This window comes from Alligator sinensis, unplaced genomic scaffold (genome assembly GCF_000455745.1).
Source record: "Alligator sinensis unplaced genomic scaffold, ASM45574v1 scaffold235_1, whole genome shotgun sequence".
In the NCBI taxonomy this organism is placed as follows: Eukaryota; Metazoa; Chordata; order Crocodylia; family Alligatoridae; genus Alligator; species Alligator sinensis.
In genome coordinates, this window is record NW_005842042.1 from 512,498 (window position 1) to 528,899 (window position 16,402).

Sequence of the window (16,402 nt, forward strand, 5' to 3'; positions counted from 1 at the left end):
TATAACTGTTCAGCTTGCTATAGGGAAGCTGTTTTTTCTCAGACCGAAAAAGAAACAGTGGATAAATATCACTTACATTAGTATACGTACATGGGCTAGCAGCCTGCTAAGTAAAAGCACAAGATATCTTGGTTTCGCAAAGGCTTCAAAGAACCTGGTTACTAAAGGTACACTTCTTCCTTTGTGCTGAACTTTAGTGCTTGATTTCGTCTTTGTGTTTTTGTCTAGGCAGGGCATTAGAACAAATTCTGCTCTTTGAGATGTATAAACTGCCTCTAGTGTTATTTGAACTACTGCCTAGTCATAAGAACTGATTAGCTGAACAGTGTAGAGTACCAGAGCAATGTGTTCAAATCAACTGGATGTTCTACCTGCCAAAAAGGCAGGTTCTAACTTCCCTCAGCCCAGAGTATCTGACCTGCTCCTAAAGTTAATAGTTTTGCTTGTAAATAACCTTGAGACTATCGCTCAAATACTTGTCTACCAAGTCCCTTAAAATAACAAAAAAAGCCTTTTGACTGACCTGTTGTACTATGAGCTATTCCTAGCTTCCATAACTCAAACATTATTCCTCCTACACCGTGTTACAACTGCTAATGCTTGAATATGGTAAATTATACCGAAAATATGTATTGTAAAATGTTAATGGTAGAACGTTTTCAAAATATACAGTACATTTTGTAGCATGCAGCTGAAGACAGAATGTGAAGCAAAACAGCATTCCATAAGTATTGAGTGTAATGCAAGAGACTTGGATTACTACTGTTTAGAACAGTTGTCATTCTTGTGATCAGAAGGATTTGGAGGCCCATCAGGATCCTGGTAGGACTGCATGTTTTTTTATGATAAAAGCATAATGTTGCATACTATTTCATCTAAATGGTGCACAAGTATTGCCCCTCCCTTATAAGAAGTAGTAGTGAAATACAGAGGTTGTTGGCCACAGTCAAACATCATACTGGTGTCACATTTGGAATAGAATAAGCTTTTTGAGTCGCATCCTCCCCATTTTCTTCCCCTTTCTCCAACCACAGGAAGTGCTAGGGGTGGCAAGGCAGGAAAAATTGTACTTTAAGTAAAGTACATTCATAACATGATATAAAAGTAGTAAAATCTAGCTAAAATGGATAAGAGCAACCAAGCAAATGCTCAGAAGAGATCCTTGCTCAGACACAAGATGATCTGAGGATTGGACTTCACCCATAATTTTCTTTGATTTTTATTTGAAAAATATAGACCATTAATGTTGTTCAGTGACCTTTCTTAGTTTATCATCTACCCAAGGAAATGATGCCAGCTTTTTTCAGTAACACAAAGATCCTGATGGATGCAGTTCCTGTTTACCTTCCTACCACTAGAGACTTACTGCTCAGATAGATTTGCAGCATTTGTTCTAGTGTTAGTAAGAGTGCAGTGTGTGTCAGAAAATAGCTCTCTCTGACTGTTGTTCCTCTCCTGAATTTGGCTGTGTCCATTGGTAGGAATGATTTGGGAAGATACTGAAAGGTACTACTTGTTCTACATGAATTCAAAAATAAATTTATTACCATCATCTGGATACATCTCCAAGTCAACTTCTTGCTCTTAACTTGGTGACCAGTGTAGATAAATCAGTTCAATCTTAAATTTGTAATAACACTGCTGTATTAGGAAACACATTAGCCAAATCTAGTGGAGGGAAATCAACAGCTGCTATTGTTTTTGGTTTTTTTCCTTAGCAGGTCAGCCGGCCCAAAAGACACCTGCAGCTGCAGCCACTTTGGGAGCCCCATCCGTATTCATTGCTACTGCAGTTCATGCCTATCGATAGTAAGTATACAGCAGGCTTTCTACACTATCCCTTTGCTACCAGAGGCCTGGAATCCAATGTTAGGATTGGATCACAGAGGGAAAATGTTATGGGCAATGGAAAGAGGTTCTCATTTCTGTCAGTAGTTGTCCATGTCTTACAAATGCTACATGTTAGAAAATTTTTGTTTAGCTCAGGAGACTATGAGAAGTAGAACTTTGGATATTCAACAGAAAACTTATAAATATTGGGAAATCTGAAAAGGGAACACACCTGCAGCTATCTCACTTTGCTTTCTAGCATGAATGGACAATATATGAAGCAAGGCAAGTATGGAGCAGCTGTGTTGGGGAACCATGTCACCAAAGAGGTGAGAGAAATTGCATTTATCTTTAACATGCACAAAGAGGAACACAACTCCCTGCAGCATTGCATTTCATATACCATGCTTCCATCTTCTCCCTTTTTGATGTCAGCATTCTTAGTTCTGCTCTTATTGGAGTTTTTTTATGCTGGTAGACTGCTTGCAGTTCAGATACTGAACCAGCAACAGTTTTTATACTACAGTTCTCTTCTGCAAGTCAGCTGGAAGGACAACTTCCCACTCAAAATTGAAATGCATTAGAGAAGAGGCAGGGTCTAACCATCGTGTCTGAGAGAAATTAGTTTGATTGGTTGTAAATGTATATCTGTAAATTGGATCTCAAATGTAGTCACAGTAGGGGAAATGTACATACCTCATAACTGAATTCAAATTATAAAACAGGATGTGATACGCTATACTTCACAACCGTCAGTTTTTGGACCTGCTATTAACTCTATTCTCTGTCTATGAAAATAATAGCATAGTGAAATATTTAGCAGGGTGCTGTGTTTAAAAAATAAAATAAAATAACCTGGTCTGCCCCATACTCTGCATCCCTCTTTCTCCTGTTGTCTCCATAAATTGGTCGTTTTATGGGAGCGCTTTTTACAGTAAACTGCCTTCAAGGCTTTTGGCCCTTTTTTTCTTTTTTACTGGAAAAAGATCTTGGGGGAGCAGCAGGAACAGAGTCTGCCAGTAAGATGGAAAGTAATAATGCAGTCTTTATATACTTTTAGTGTGTGCCTTTAGTGTGTTAGTATACTTTAGCATGTGTTTAGCAGTGCATGCAAGTGTACGTCTATGTCCTTAACAGAAATGTTAGTATTACAGGTTAAGGTTTAACTGGCCGCTCTCTAATAACCTAGTCATGTCTGTTTAACCATAGGAAATTAGGGTTGGAAGGGACCTCAGGAGGTCATCTAGTCCAACCTCCTGCTCAAAGCAGGACCATCCCCACCTATATTATCCCAGCCAAGGCTTTGTTTACCTGGGTCTTAAAAACCTCCAAGAATGGAGATTCCACACCTCTCTGGGTCACCTGTCCCAGTGCTTTACTACCCATCTAATGATGTTGCTAGTTAGTCATTGTGCTTTACTGTAGATGTGGAAAAGAAGTGGGAACATGTTTTAGTTTCTTAAGTTTTTTGCTCAACATAAAGTTAGTTTAGTGTGCTATTACAGCTACATAATTAAGTTCTCTTACCTCAAGCTTAAGTTGAGCATCTAGTCTACCTTTTCTTATTACATACATGTATTATGGCAGTTCTTTATGGTTATTACATTGCACAGTAGTGGGAAGAAAGGCAGTGAACCAAGTTCACTGTTTTCTCCTAAACAAAGTAGGTCCATGCTTAAAGTACTGTGGATTTTTTGCCCAAGTAGCCTGTATATGGATAAGAGTTGAAATTAATTTGTCCATTCTTTTTAAGGTGTGATATGAATCACATAGATCAAGTACAGTGCAGACTATTTACACTTCAGCTGTTAAACTTCATTGCTAAATTTAAGTATTTATTGGTATATTGATCAAATCAGTTCTGGCCTTAAGGTCACCGATGGCACACAGCAGAATTTGTCAGGTTTGGAGTTTTGCTAATTGTGTTTTATTTTATTGTTTTTTCCTCATTCCCTCCTCCCTTTCTCCTTGCTTGTGGAATCCAGTACAGGATCCTCCTTTACATAAGTCAGCAGCAACAGATCACAGCTGCCAGGATCCATTCAGGGTTTGTACTCACGGTAAGACAGTTGGGTAATCTGTTTGTGTAGTCATGCACGCTTGTCTTCACTTAAGCATCCAGCACTCCAGTTAGTTGTGTGCGGTACAGTTTTAGGATACTCTCATCTATAATGTTGTCTTTAACATGAACTCATGTGGTGCTCATGACCAGACACCTGATTTATACATATTATATAAAGTGCTGTATAAACTATTCCTTCTTTTACTATCACATAAATAACACAGCATGCTTATTATATCTACCTCTTGCACAGTACTCTTTAATCTATAGATCTCAAAGCACTTTATGGTGGAGGTAAGTATTCTTACCTCTGTATTACAGATGTAATGGTGTTTTGCTTTAATATTCTTGCAGTGGGCACAACCAAACCCAAAATTCAGCCTTCTAATGTCTTTTACTCTAAAGGATTATAGGAATGAAGGAAACAAAGATTGGAGAGAGCGCTAGTAAATGCTTCAGTTCTATGAAATGTCTGACGCTGACAGAAAAATGCAATAAAAACTATAACTAGATTTTTGCAAGCGTTGACATTTAATTTTTCTGAAAACAACATTCCATCTCTCCTCCAGTTTCAGAGAATACTAGAATCCTGAAATGCTGTTTTATTTTGTCAATACTAAGCTCCAGGAAAGAAATCAAACTGATTCCACACTTTGATGTCCTTAAAAATACTCCCTCTTATCTTTATCTCCACAGTCCATCATTTTCAGCATTTTTTTTTTTTTTTGTAGAGCAATTTTAGGTCTTGGATAGTATAACTTTGTTTATAAACAAAAGCCTAGAGCAATATGGTTGCCGAAATATTTCACCAAAACTAAAAGGGACTTATTCTGTTTGGTAGTCATCTTAATGATTGTAGCCTAAAACTTAGATTCCTAGAGGTAGGCTTCTGTATTAATGGCTTCATACCCAAATAAAAATGGAATACATTTTTAAAAGTACTGACTATTAATGCTGTTGACTGTGGAAGACCAGTATGTTCGCTCCTGAAAATCGGTTTGCCTATATCCAAATGCCCAAGTGCAGATTTTAGAACTAACTTTGTGTCCCTCCCCTCTTTAACTCCAAGTTCTAAAAAATATTTGTAAATTGAAATATTTAACAAATATTAGAATCTATTTTTATCTGAGTGTTGGAATAAAATATAATCTACAGTTAGTTATTAAGCAGTAAAACTTCTCTGCTTCTAACACATTTCACTGAAGTCCAAGGATTTCAGTTTTACAAATGTTAAACAGAGCAAATTTGCACTGTTGGTTCAGGACTGGTTTCCTTTGTTGTAGGTTCAGCCCAACAACTACAGCACATTTTATGATGATCAGAGACAAAACTGGTCAATTATGTTTGAGTCAGAAAAGGCAGCCATGGACTTCAGCAAACAGGTAAGCTTAGGCCAACAAGCTGCACACTGGCACAATCTCTTAGTTTTAATCAGAAGCTTGGTTGGCCTACTGACTACATATGCTAATGATTGTGCTTCCTTTGCAGGTGTGTATTGCCAAATGCAACAGCAGCCCATCGTTGGATTCAGTACTGTACCAAGATCTTATCATTGGAGAGGGACAAGGAGTGGAAGGAGGGGATGCTTTAGAAGTTGCCTATACTGGTTGGCTGTTCCAGAACAATGGGCTTGGGCAGGTAAAGGGGATTGTATTATGTCCTAGTACTTGCTTAACATATGGTAACATTTTCAAATCCTTCACTGGAAGAGACTTGTGTTTGACATTAAAAGTGTTCTTTTAGTTGCTTGTTTTACCTTATGCCTTCCCTAAAAATGGGCAATAGCACTTTCCTTTGATTATTAGATATTCAACTGATGAGAATAGAAACTGGTGTAATAGCTGTGCAGGAGGAAGATCAAGAAGCTTGTGATTGACTCTTATGGGTATCATCCAACAAAGACATCAAAACAAACGAGAGTGAATATGGCAGTGGTCATGCTAGCTTTGAAAACCAGCTGCTGAGGCATTTGGGTATAATTCTGTTGTGAGTGGATTTTTTCATGCATTTGGGAACGTTTCAAAATGTTACCCTTGTATCACAATTTTGGGCTTCTGGCTAATAAGGAATTAGGAAACTACTGTGGAGGAGTACCTTACTCCTTCAGATACCTGGGGAATTCTAGTTGTTTTATTCTTCATACCTTCAATTCCACAGGTGTTTGACTCAAATGTCAACAAGGATAAGCTGTTACGTCTGAAGTTGGGATCAGGAAAAGTGATCAAGGTAGAACATCTGGCATTTTATTTTTATTTTCTATGTACTAAAGTCTCTAATCTTGAAAACCTTTCAGCTGTTTTGTTTGCAATTCACATAAATCACAACTGCTTCAGTTGTATTGTTAATTGGATGGGAAGGACATTGTCATAGGTGACACTAGCTAAAAAGGGGTTTTAATTGCTTTTTCCTTGTTTTGCACATTATCAAAGATGAGGGGTGGGTAAAATACAGCCCACCAACCAGATCTGGCCTATGGAGGGACTTTGAACGGCCCACAACAGGTCTCTCGGTCTTGCTTGGCCCAAGTGTCATCTGGCCCATGGGGTATCCTGCTGCCCACGGGCATGTGGTGGGGTGGGGCAGCTCTGTAGCTAGACTACTTCAAGGCAGCCCAGGCAGTGGTTCTTTCTGGCTGCCACCTCCGCCAGCCCTAGCCCCATGGAGACTGGCTGGGACCTGCACACACAGTCCTAGCCCAGCCCACCCCACACTGCACCCACTCCAGACTTGCCCCATCTGGAACAGACCAACTGCAGACTTGCATGCACAGCCCCAACCCCAGCCTGCTGTGAGCCTGCTCCAGACTGCCTGTCCATGCTGAGCAGCAGTGACCGGGAAAAAGCTCCTGCTGAGTACGGGGGGGAAAGTGGCCACTGCTGCTGCTTACCATGGCTGGGTAATCTGGAACAGGTGCAGGGTGGGCCAGGGTTGGGGTTGTGCATGTAGGTCCCGGCTGGTCTGCTCTGGCCAGGGCAAGTTCAGAGGGGGTGCCAGGGGCCAGGGCTGTGCATTCAGCTGTTGCTGGGCACTGCTGGCAATGGCAGGGAGGAGCCACAGGGGGGAGGGGGGATGCTGATTGGCCTGTGACACCTCCCCAATACTGCCTATGTGGCCTGTAGGCCCAAATAATTGCCCATCCTGTCACAGACTATTAATTGGTATTTAATTGGTAAGAATGATACCTTAAAGCAGGAATTGTCAAAATATGCCCTGCAGGCCAAGTGCAGCCCAAGGATTTCTATACACAGCTCAGCATGGGACTAATATTTTTAAAATACCAATATGACCTATAAAGGTTCCATAAGTTATCACACACAGGGCCTATCCAAACTTGCCAGCCTCTTTCACTTTCATGTCACAGACAGCAGTGTCTACAAACTATTCTGCTACATGCGTACGGCACTGATTCCTCTAAATTAACACTGAAGCAGTTAGACATGGTGGATTCTGCCTCTTTAAAATGTCCTTCTTTTAAATGGAGCCGTAGTGCAGATTCACAGAGCTTTACAATAAACTTTTTAGTACAGGTTGCAGGACACTTATAAATCCAGCCCAGAAGAACCTTTACAAAATAAAGGCCAAAGATAGTTGTGATTAGTCTGTTTTACTTACAATTTTCTTCATCTATTGCATTTTGGAAACTCAAAGGGTTGGGAAGAAGGAATGATGGGGATGAAGAAAGGAGGAAGGAGGTTTCTCGTTATTCCTCCAGCACTGGCTTATGGAGCTCAAGGAATGCCAGGTCGTGTTCCTCCAGATTCTACCCTGTTTTTTGAAGTAGAAGTTAAGCGGGTGAGTTTCTCCTTCTAAATGGTTTTTATATATTTATTTTTTGAAGCTGGCTGCCAAAATCTCTTGCCCTGTAAAGTGGCAGCTCCTCAATGTGATGATTAAAATGCAAAAGAACTAAATACAGGACAAATTTTAATTATTACATCTGATCTAAGCATTCTAATATAATAAAGGGCTTAGTCCGTCCATCTGTCTGTAACGCTTTTGGTAAGCACTCTGGTTTCTGAAACAACCAATCGGAGAGCTCCAAGAGTGTTACATACAGGAGGCGGTGGCATGGTGGAGTGCCACCATGATGGGGTGGAGTTGGGGAGTGAGGCCGTTGCCACTGGCCTCGCCCCCCTCTCCCCCAGCCCTGTTACCTGGAGGCGGCGGAGCGCTGCCATGATGACGGGGACAAAGCTGGCCTCGCCTTCCCACTCCTTGGAGGCGGTGGCGGGGTGGGGGGTGGATGGAGGGGACGGCAGGGGAAGCTGTCCCCCCCCCCCCCCCCCCAATCACTCCTGGTAGGTGGCTGCAGGGGAGGGATTAGGGTTAGCAAGCTCCCCCCACCCTTCTGTCCCTGCCTGCCCCACACTTCCCCCCTCCTTCCCTGTCATTCTTGATGGGCAATTCGCTAGTTCAAAATAATGTTCTGCCTCCTAGATGAAAGGTATTCAGGAAAACATCAGTCATAACAATCAAAATGTGAAGGAGAAGGGAAACTTCAACCCTGGTAGTTCTGTGAACTTTTTACTCTGGCCAGTGGTTTTTTTTTTTTAAGGAACATTGGCTAGAATGGAGCAGAATCCTGAAGAGCTGTTTTAGGACCTAGAAAAGAAGGGTTGTATAATGTGTTGTTATGGTTTCCTCAGGTGAAGCTGGCAAAGGAGTCTAGCTCTGATGGGCAGAGTGTTGGCTCTAGGGATTCTCTTGCACCTTCTCCTGTGCCCAATTCGGACGGCTTTGCCTCAGACCCTGTTGGACTGCCTCCATCTACCATACCTCCAAAGCCTGGGTAAGAGAACCAGGGACAGAATGAACCCAGAGCTTGCTAGAATTTAGTGCTTGTGGACAATAGGGCTGTGTGAAACGGCTATGTTTCATTTCCATTTTGGATTCAGCCGTTTCGGAAGGACAGCGATTCATTTCGGTGTTTTGGATCACTGTTCAATTTTGATTTGGCTGAATCTGTTTTGGAGTTTTGGCGCTGATTCGGAGATTCATATCAGCTAGGGAGAGGCAGGCACAGCCGGACAGCTGCAGGTTCTCCCCCGGCTCCTTCAGCTGTGCCTGCCTCTCCCCAGCTGGGGGAGCCACAGGAGAAGCCCCTATGGCTGCCCTGCCTGGCCCCAGCCTCCCGGCACTTTAACAGGAGGGCTGCAGGGCTGTGCTGGATTATTCCCGGGGGGTGCCTCTGAAACATTCCTAAACATTTCCCAAACGTTTTGGAAGGTTTGGTTTTGTTTTGGAGACATTTCAGCACTTTCCGTTTCGTTTCGTGTTCGGTGTTTCAGGCGCCAAAACGGGCCAAAACACCTCTGAAACAAAATGGCTGCCAAAGTTTTTTTCACAGCCCTAGTGGACAGTATCATTAGGATTTGTTTTTTCTTGTTTATAAACCTGCATTGGTGTTAGATACCGTTACACTGAAAATCATGCAACAGATCTTCCTCTGTTTCCAACAATGCATTAAAAAATGATGTTCAGTCATCTTTTATATAATGACATGTTGTCTGCATGATAAGTGATGCATAAACAGTCTATGTTAAGTTCACTGTTCCAGGCAGCACTACAGAAACATTTGCTGCCCAAAGTAACTCAAAAGGAATGTCTGATGTTTGGACTTCCTTTGCTTTAGAATTATCCAATCTATTAAACTAGAATATGGGGAATATAGTGTTCAGTTAGTGGAACAGAAATTGAATATCTGGTTCTCTTACAAAATAAAATGCTAGAACTAAAATAATGTTATTAGCAAGTTGCATTCCCGTGTTGTTAGAAATACTTATTATGGTACAATGAGCTGTTCAGCGTGAAACTAGTTCATTTTTTCATTTAAGTAAACCAGAGGTTGGTATTCTGCAGTTGAACAGCCACTGAATTTGTCACAAAATGGTGGTGCAGAACCTAAGCTTTCCATTTCTAACTCATGCTAGCAAAGAGTCTCTTAAATATGAATGAAATGATGCATCTCATGATGAGTAAATTAATTTTGGCTGGTGGTGCTGTTATTTGACACACAGGATTATTGAGAAATGCAGAGTAGTCTTTAATATCAGCATATCCTTGTTTCACCTTTCAGCGAGCCAGCTGTTCGTGCCAAGTCCAACTCTATCAGTGAACAGTTAGCAGTAAGTGTTGCTTTAGCTAACCTGGAATCTGCATGGGGAAAATGAAATACCTAATTCATGCCCAAAATGAGATACTGCTTTGAAAGCCTTTCTGAAATGCACGCAAGTAAGATGTTCTTGCTAATATTTCTTACAAGGGCCTAGGAGCTTGCTGAGGACCACTAATGGTTGTAATGGGGTTTGGTGGGTTCTGTGGAAATGTGAAGTCTTAATCTTTGTCTTAGAGTTAAGAACAAACCTTTTCCTTAGCCATAGGGTGCTTTACATCCGAAAACTAAGCTCCCTTGCTCTGTTAATGAGTACCTGGATAGCTGTAGCTTAAAATGATCAGCTTTAAAAACTGGATAAAATGTGTGTGGTTTGTGTTTTCTTCCTTTTTCATACCAAAGCAATAACTTCATGCAAACCTAAAACAACTCTATGACCTGTATTAATGGGCTTTGTCACGAGTGACCAGTACAAAGAAACTCTAACAGTAGCTTTTTTTTAAATTGTCTATGATCTCTTTATCTGGCAGATATTTTAAATGTTGCATCTAGCCCTGTATTAGTGGTTGGAAGAATCTTAAAGAGCTCCCTTCATAGAAAAAAAGAATCATTTCACCATGTTAAGTGACCTAAATGTTGCAGCATTTAAAATGTTAAAAAAAAAAAAAAAAAAAAAAATCACCTGAGATTCTCTTTCCATACGTTGAATTAAGGACTCTATATCTGCTGGAGTTAAAGTGGGGTTTCTGCCTTGAACCTCACTTGATGACCCTGTACAGGCATTTTATACACTTAAGAGTCTGTTCTCTCTTCCCTCTATGTTGAGAGTCCAAATGCTTTTTTAACAACGTTTGCTTTTTAAAAGCAAAGTATATCTATTATATTACAGATATCTGGAGAACTGTAACTTGCTTCTCACATATGATACTTGGATACTATGGTGCCAGTCAACATTACTCTTTGATATCTGTTTTATTTTAATGGGGCCAGAAGATAGTTAGCTTCAATACTACACAAAGGTAATCTGTGTACTTAAGGATAGAAGAGGCTACAGGAAGGAAACTGGAGCTCCTTTCATCTCCTTTACAGTTATAAAGCACATCTTTAGTGTGAAGGAGGAAGTTGATTTTTAGAAGGCAATTTTAGACAGAGGATCAAACTCCTTGTTGTTTTGTACACACACAGATTATGCATAATCATGACAATGAGGTCATAAGTAAAACATATTGAAGTACAGACTGAAGGACAAACTGGTTACTTCTGTTTTTAAATACAGAGATCTTGTTTTGATAGCGGGAAAACAGTTAATGAATAAGACATGCCACTGAATTGAAGTGCTAAGGCAGAGAATTATAGAATCATAGAAAATTAAGGTTGGAAGGGACCTCAGGAGGTCATCTAGTCCAACCCCCTGCTCAAAGCAGGACCATCCTCAACTAGATTATCCCAGCCAAGGCTTTATCTAGCCTGGGCTTAAAAACCTCCAAAGATGGAGAGTCCACAATCTCTCTGGGTAACCTGTTCCGGTGTTTTACTACCCTCCTAGTGAAAAAAATTCTCCCTAATATCTAACCTGAACTTCCCTTGCTGCAACTTAAGACCATTGCGCCTTGTTCTGTCATCTGCTACCACAGAGCACAGTCTAGCTTCATCCTCTTTTGAACCCCCCTTCAGTTAGTTGAAGGCTGCTTTTAAATCCCCTCTCAGTCTTCTCTTCTCTAGACTAAATAAGCCCAGATCCCTCAGCCTCTCCTCAGAAGTCATGTGCCCCAGCCCCGCTGGACTCTGTTGTTGCCCTCCGCTGGACTCTGTCCAGTTTGTCCACATCCTTTCTATAGTGGGGGGCCCAAAACTAAACACAGTACTCCAGATGTGGCCTCACCAGTGCTGAATAGAGGGAAATAATCACTTCCCTTGACCTGCTGGCAACACACCTACCAATGCAGCCCACTATGCCATTAGCCTTGGCAACAGGAGCACACTGTTGGCTCATATTCACTATATTGTCCACTGTAACCCATGGTCCTTTTCTGCAAAGCTGCTGCCAGGTCAGTCATCCCCAAGCCTGTACCAGTGCATGAGATTGTTCTGTCCTAAGCCCAGGACTTTGCACTTGTCCTTGTTAAACCTCACAGAATTTCTTTTGGCCCAATCCTCCAATTTGCCTAGGTCACTCTGAATCCTAGCCCTACCCTCCAGCATATTCACTACTCCCCCCAGCTTGGCGTCATCTGCAGACTTGCTGAGGGTGCACTCTGTGCCATCTGCCAGGATGCTGATGAAAGTATTAAACAAAACTGGCCTCAGGACCAATCCCTGGGGCACTCCACTTGATACCAACTGAGGAACTAGACATCAAGCCATTGGTTACTACCCTCTGAGCCCAATGCTCCAGCCACTTTTTTATCCATCTTACAGTCCATTCATTCAGCCTGTACTTTCTTAGCTTCCCTGCAAGGATGTTGTGGGAGACTGTATCCAAAAGCCTTGCTAAAATCAAGGTATATCACATCTATTGGTCTCTCCACCTCCACAGAGCCAGTCATCTCATCACAGAAGGCAATCAGGTTGGTCAGGCATGACTTGCCCTTGGTGAATCCATGCTGACTGTTCCCAATAGTAATCACCACCTTCTCCAAGTGCTTAGAAATGGATTCCTTGAGGATCTCCTCCATGATTTTTCTGGGGACTGAGGTGAGCTGACTGATCTGTAGTTTCCTGGATCTTCCTTTTTCCCTTTCTTAAATATGGGCACTATGTTTGCCCTTCACCAGTCATCCGGAATGTCTCCTGATTACCATGAGTTTTCAAAGATGATGGTCAACAGCTCTGCAATCAGCCAACACCCTCACCACCCTTGTGTGCATTCTATCCAGCCCCATGGACTTGTAAATGTCCAGCTTTTCTAAGTAGTCCCTAACCTGTTCTTTTACCACTTCTGGCTACTCACCTCCTTCCCAAACTCTGCTGCTAAGTTCAGTAGTCTGGGAACTGACCTTGTCTTTGAAGACTGAGGTGAAAAAGGCATTGAGTACGTCAGCCTTTTCAGCATCCTGTGTCACTAGGTTGTCTTCTCCACTCAGTAAGCGACCCACACTTTCCATGATCCTCCTTTTGCTACCGACATACTTGTAGAAGCCCTTCTTGTTCCCCTTCACATCCCTTGCTAGCTGCAAGTCCAATTGCGCTTTTGCCTTCCTGACTTCATACCTGCATGCCAGAGCAATACTCTTATACTCCTCCCTAGTTGTTTGTCAGAGCTTCCTTTTTGTGATTTAGTTTACTGAAGAGTTCCTTTCTCAGCCAAGTTGGTCTTCTGCCCTCTTGTTAGTCTTCCTGCACATTGGGATGGTTTATTCCTGCACTCTCAGTAAGGCTTCTTTAAAGTACAGCCAGCTCTCCTGTACTCCTCTCCCCCTCAGACTGGCTTCCCATGGGATCCTGCCCATGAGTTTCCTGGGCAAGTTGAAGTTTGCTTTTTCTGAAGTCCAAGGTTCTAATTCCGCTGTTCTCCATCCTTCCTTTCCTCAGGATCTTTAACTCAATCATCTCGTGGTCACTGCTGCCCTAGTTGCCATCTACTAGTACATTCCCCACCATTTCTTCCCTGTTTGTGAGCAGCAGGTCAAGAAGAGCACGGCCCTAGTTGGCCACTCCAGCACTTGCACCAGGAAGTTGCCCCCAATACTCTCCAAAAACATCCTCGATTGCTTGCACACTGCTGTATTTCCCTCCCAGCAGATGTCAGGGCAGTGGCGATGCATAAGGGGTATACAGGGGTGCACGTGCACCCTCTGAGAGTGCTGGTGCACCCCCTCACAGCAGCGTTCCCCGCTTAGGCAGCAGGCAGGGAAAACAGGCAAGAGCTCTGGTGCCGCCCGCCCGCCCCCCCGAGAGTGGGGGCACCAGGAAAAATGCCACTGGCCCTTCCAGGTGCATCCCTGGCCCTTCCAGGCATGCCACTGGCATTTCCGGGCAACGTTCCCTCTTAGAGCCAGCTTAGACAGAGCACTGCTTCCAGATCTGCATGCATGACTGGTCATGGGGGGAGCCCCTCCCCCCAACCCAGTTGGTGTGATCAGCCATGGGGGACCCCTCCCCCAGTTGCTGACTGGCTGCTGGGGGGGGCAAGTGCCCCCCCTGACTCAGGAGGCACCAGTCGCCCATGTGTCAGGATGATTGAAGTCTCCCATGAGAACCAGGGGTTGTGATCAGGGAAACTTCTGCTTGCTGTTTGAAGAAAGCTTCATCCACCACTTCATTCTGGTTTGGTGGTCTGTAGCAGACCCCCACCATGACATCATGCTTGTTACTCTATCCTCTGACTCTAACCCAGAGACTTTTGACAGCCCTGTCTCCAGTTTCATACTGGAACTCTGAGCAGTCGTATGTCCTTTAACATGAAGTGCAACTCCTCCTTTTTCCCCCTGGATGTCCTTATTGAACAGTTTATTATACCCATCCATGACAGTGCTCCAATCATGCGAGCTCCCACCAAGTCTCTGTTATTCCAGTCACATCATAATTCTGTGACTGTGCAAGGACTTCCAATTCTTCCTGCTCATTTCCCAGGCTCCATACATTTGTTTACAGGCACCTAAATCAAGTAAAGCAACTAGTCGATTGCCCTAACTTCTCAGGAAGAATGAGAACACCTCTCCTGTTGCTGCCTCCTGCTTGCTCTTCCTCCAGGTCACCCACTTCCCCACTTACCTCAGGGCTTTGGTCTCCATTCCCCTGGCAAACCTAGTTTAAAGCCCTCCTCACTAGGTTAGCAAGCCTATCTGTGAATGATGGCCCTTATAGAGCCACAGTAGTCAGGGTTAGTGTCAGGAGAGCAATACAAGCCTGAGAGAAAGTACTGAGTAAAACTAATTGCAAATCTCTCTTCTAGAATCCTGATGTAGCAAAAGCGAAACTAATCTCTCGGATGGCTAAAATGGGACAGCCTATGCTACCTTTCCTTGCTGGGACAGCCGGTGCCCAGCTAGACTCCAGTGACTCAGAAATAGAGGTGAATTAGTAGTCAGTCATTCTTCCTAATGTATAGTTTGAAAATAACCTGTGTGAGAGCTGCAACTCTGTCTGCCTTTGTTAAGGTTTGGGACACATTGTATGTGATGGGAACTTTGAAGCTCAGTTCTATATGATGCTTCTAGCATTCTTAACTAGCTTAAATTTTCTGGGTTTAAATGGGGTCATTATGTTGATGTCTGATGTTGAATGATTTTGCATCCAAACTCTTGGCTTAGTTGCTAGCTCAGAAATTGACTGACAGTCTGGAAATGTTTTAGGACCCAAATACACTGAGAGGAATAGCACAGCCAGTGGCTTCATCCCCCATGAGACAGTCTTCACAGCCAGCTCATGCAGTACTGCCTCCAATCACACCACAAGGTAACATGTTTCTCCTGCTTGGGCATGAGTAATGGAAACTGTACTTCTGAATAGACCTATTATTAAGCACCTGCTGCCTGAATGGGGGTTTTGCAATTCCTAATGAGCCTGTCTTACTCTCATCTTTTGGCTCAAGAGACCAGTTCTTGTAATAAAAGACTGAACTCCTAGAGGTGTGTCTTCATAATGAAGTCATACAAGTGGTCATCCTTCCTGTTACTACTCAAGACTGGAGAAAGTGTAGTCATGCTGCAAAGTAGCACTTGAGGTGCCATGTATGTACAGGTACCACATGCATTTGTGCTGTCACTGAGATGCTGGGGATACATCCTTTGTTGCTTTGTGCTCCTGGAAACAGATTTGTGCCCAAAAAGGACAGACAAGGAAGCAACACTCAAGTGGAGTCTCTCTGCATCCTTATGGCACAATGATAGTCTGCTAGCTAGCTATGTGCACTTAAGCATGAGTCTAAACCTTTCTCCTCCTTAAGCTGGCAACTTGGGTTAAAAGTACCACCACTCTTGTGAACTCAACTTCAGGGCAACATTGCAGTGAACTTTGTGATGATTGTGGTCTTTGAGTATTTCTCACCTGGGTTTCTTTTAGACAGGAGAGTTGACAGCTTGGATTATTCTTGGTCTGCCTAGTGACTATAATTGACTTCAGTGTATGGGACCACTACATGCTTTATGTTACTTGGGCAGCTAAAGTAACCTGTTGGTATCAGAGTGGCATACTAAGCTGAATATCTTGTTTCTTTTCAGTACTTCAGCCAGCTGTCGCTGGCCTTCAAGCACCTTCGGCTGCCTTAATGCCTGCCACCTTCCATTCCCATCCAGCTGTCCCTGGAAATGTACAGAGCTTTCAGGTACTGAAGTCAACTTTGTGAAGACCACTAGTACCTCTAGTGGCAGCGCTTGCCACAGCTATATGCTATTCACTTCTGGGAGCAAGAACTCCACAACTATAATGAAGGATAAGAATGTGAGTCTTGTCCTGCT

General features: G+C 42.9%; 1 protein-coding gene across 7 annotated transcripts in view; it reads left to right on the forward strand.

Annotated features, from left to right (window-relative positions):
• Positions 1–16,402, forward strand: part of FKBP15 (FK506 binding protein 15) — a 47,108-nt gene that overhangs the window by 8,278 nt on the left and 22,428 nt on the right. The window contains exons 2-14 of one of the 7 annotated variants that reach the window (XM_025203014.1): positions 673–822; positions 1,719–1,809; positions 1,982–2,159; positions 3,816–3,890; positions 5,176–5,274; positions 5,381–5,530; positions 6,050–6,118; positions 7,541–7,684; positions 8,539–8,681; positions 9,969–10,017; positions 14,899–15,018; positions 15,299–15,401; positions 16,166–16,269. In XM_025203014.1, coding sequence (XP_025058799.1) covers positions 2,091–2,159; positions 3,816–3,890; positions 5,176–5,274; positions 5,381–5,530; positions 6,050–6,118; positions 7,541–7,684; positions 8,539–8,681; positions 9,969–10,017; positions 14,899–15,018; positions 15,299–15,401; positions 16,166–16,269 — 1,125 coding nt within the window. In that variant the 5' untranslated portion in view covers positions 673–822; positions 1,719–1,809; positions 1,982–2,090. Of the gene's footprint in view, positions 1–672; positions 823–1,718; positions 1,810–1,981; positions 2,160–3,815; positions 3,891–5,175; positions 5,275–5,380; positions 5,531–5,741; positions 5,879–6,049; positions 6,119–7,540; positions 7,685–8,538; positions 8,682–9,968; positions 10,018–14,898; positions 15,019–15,298; positions 15,402–16,165; positions 16,270–16,402 lie in introns of those variants that run through there. The other 6 variants (XM_025203012.1, XM_006022670.3, XM_006022669.3 and 3 more) reach the window with 6 other exon arrangements.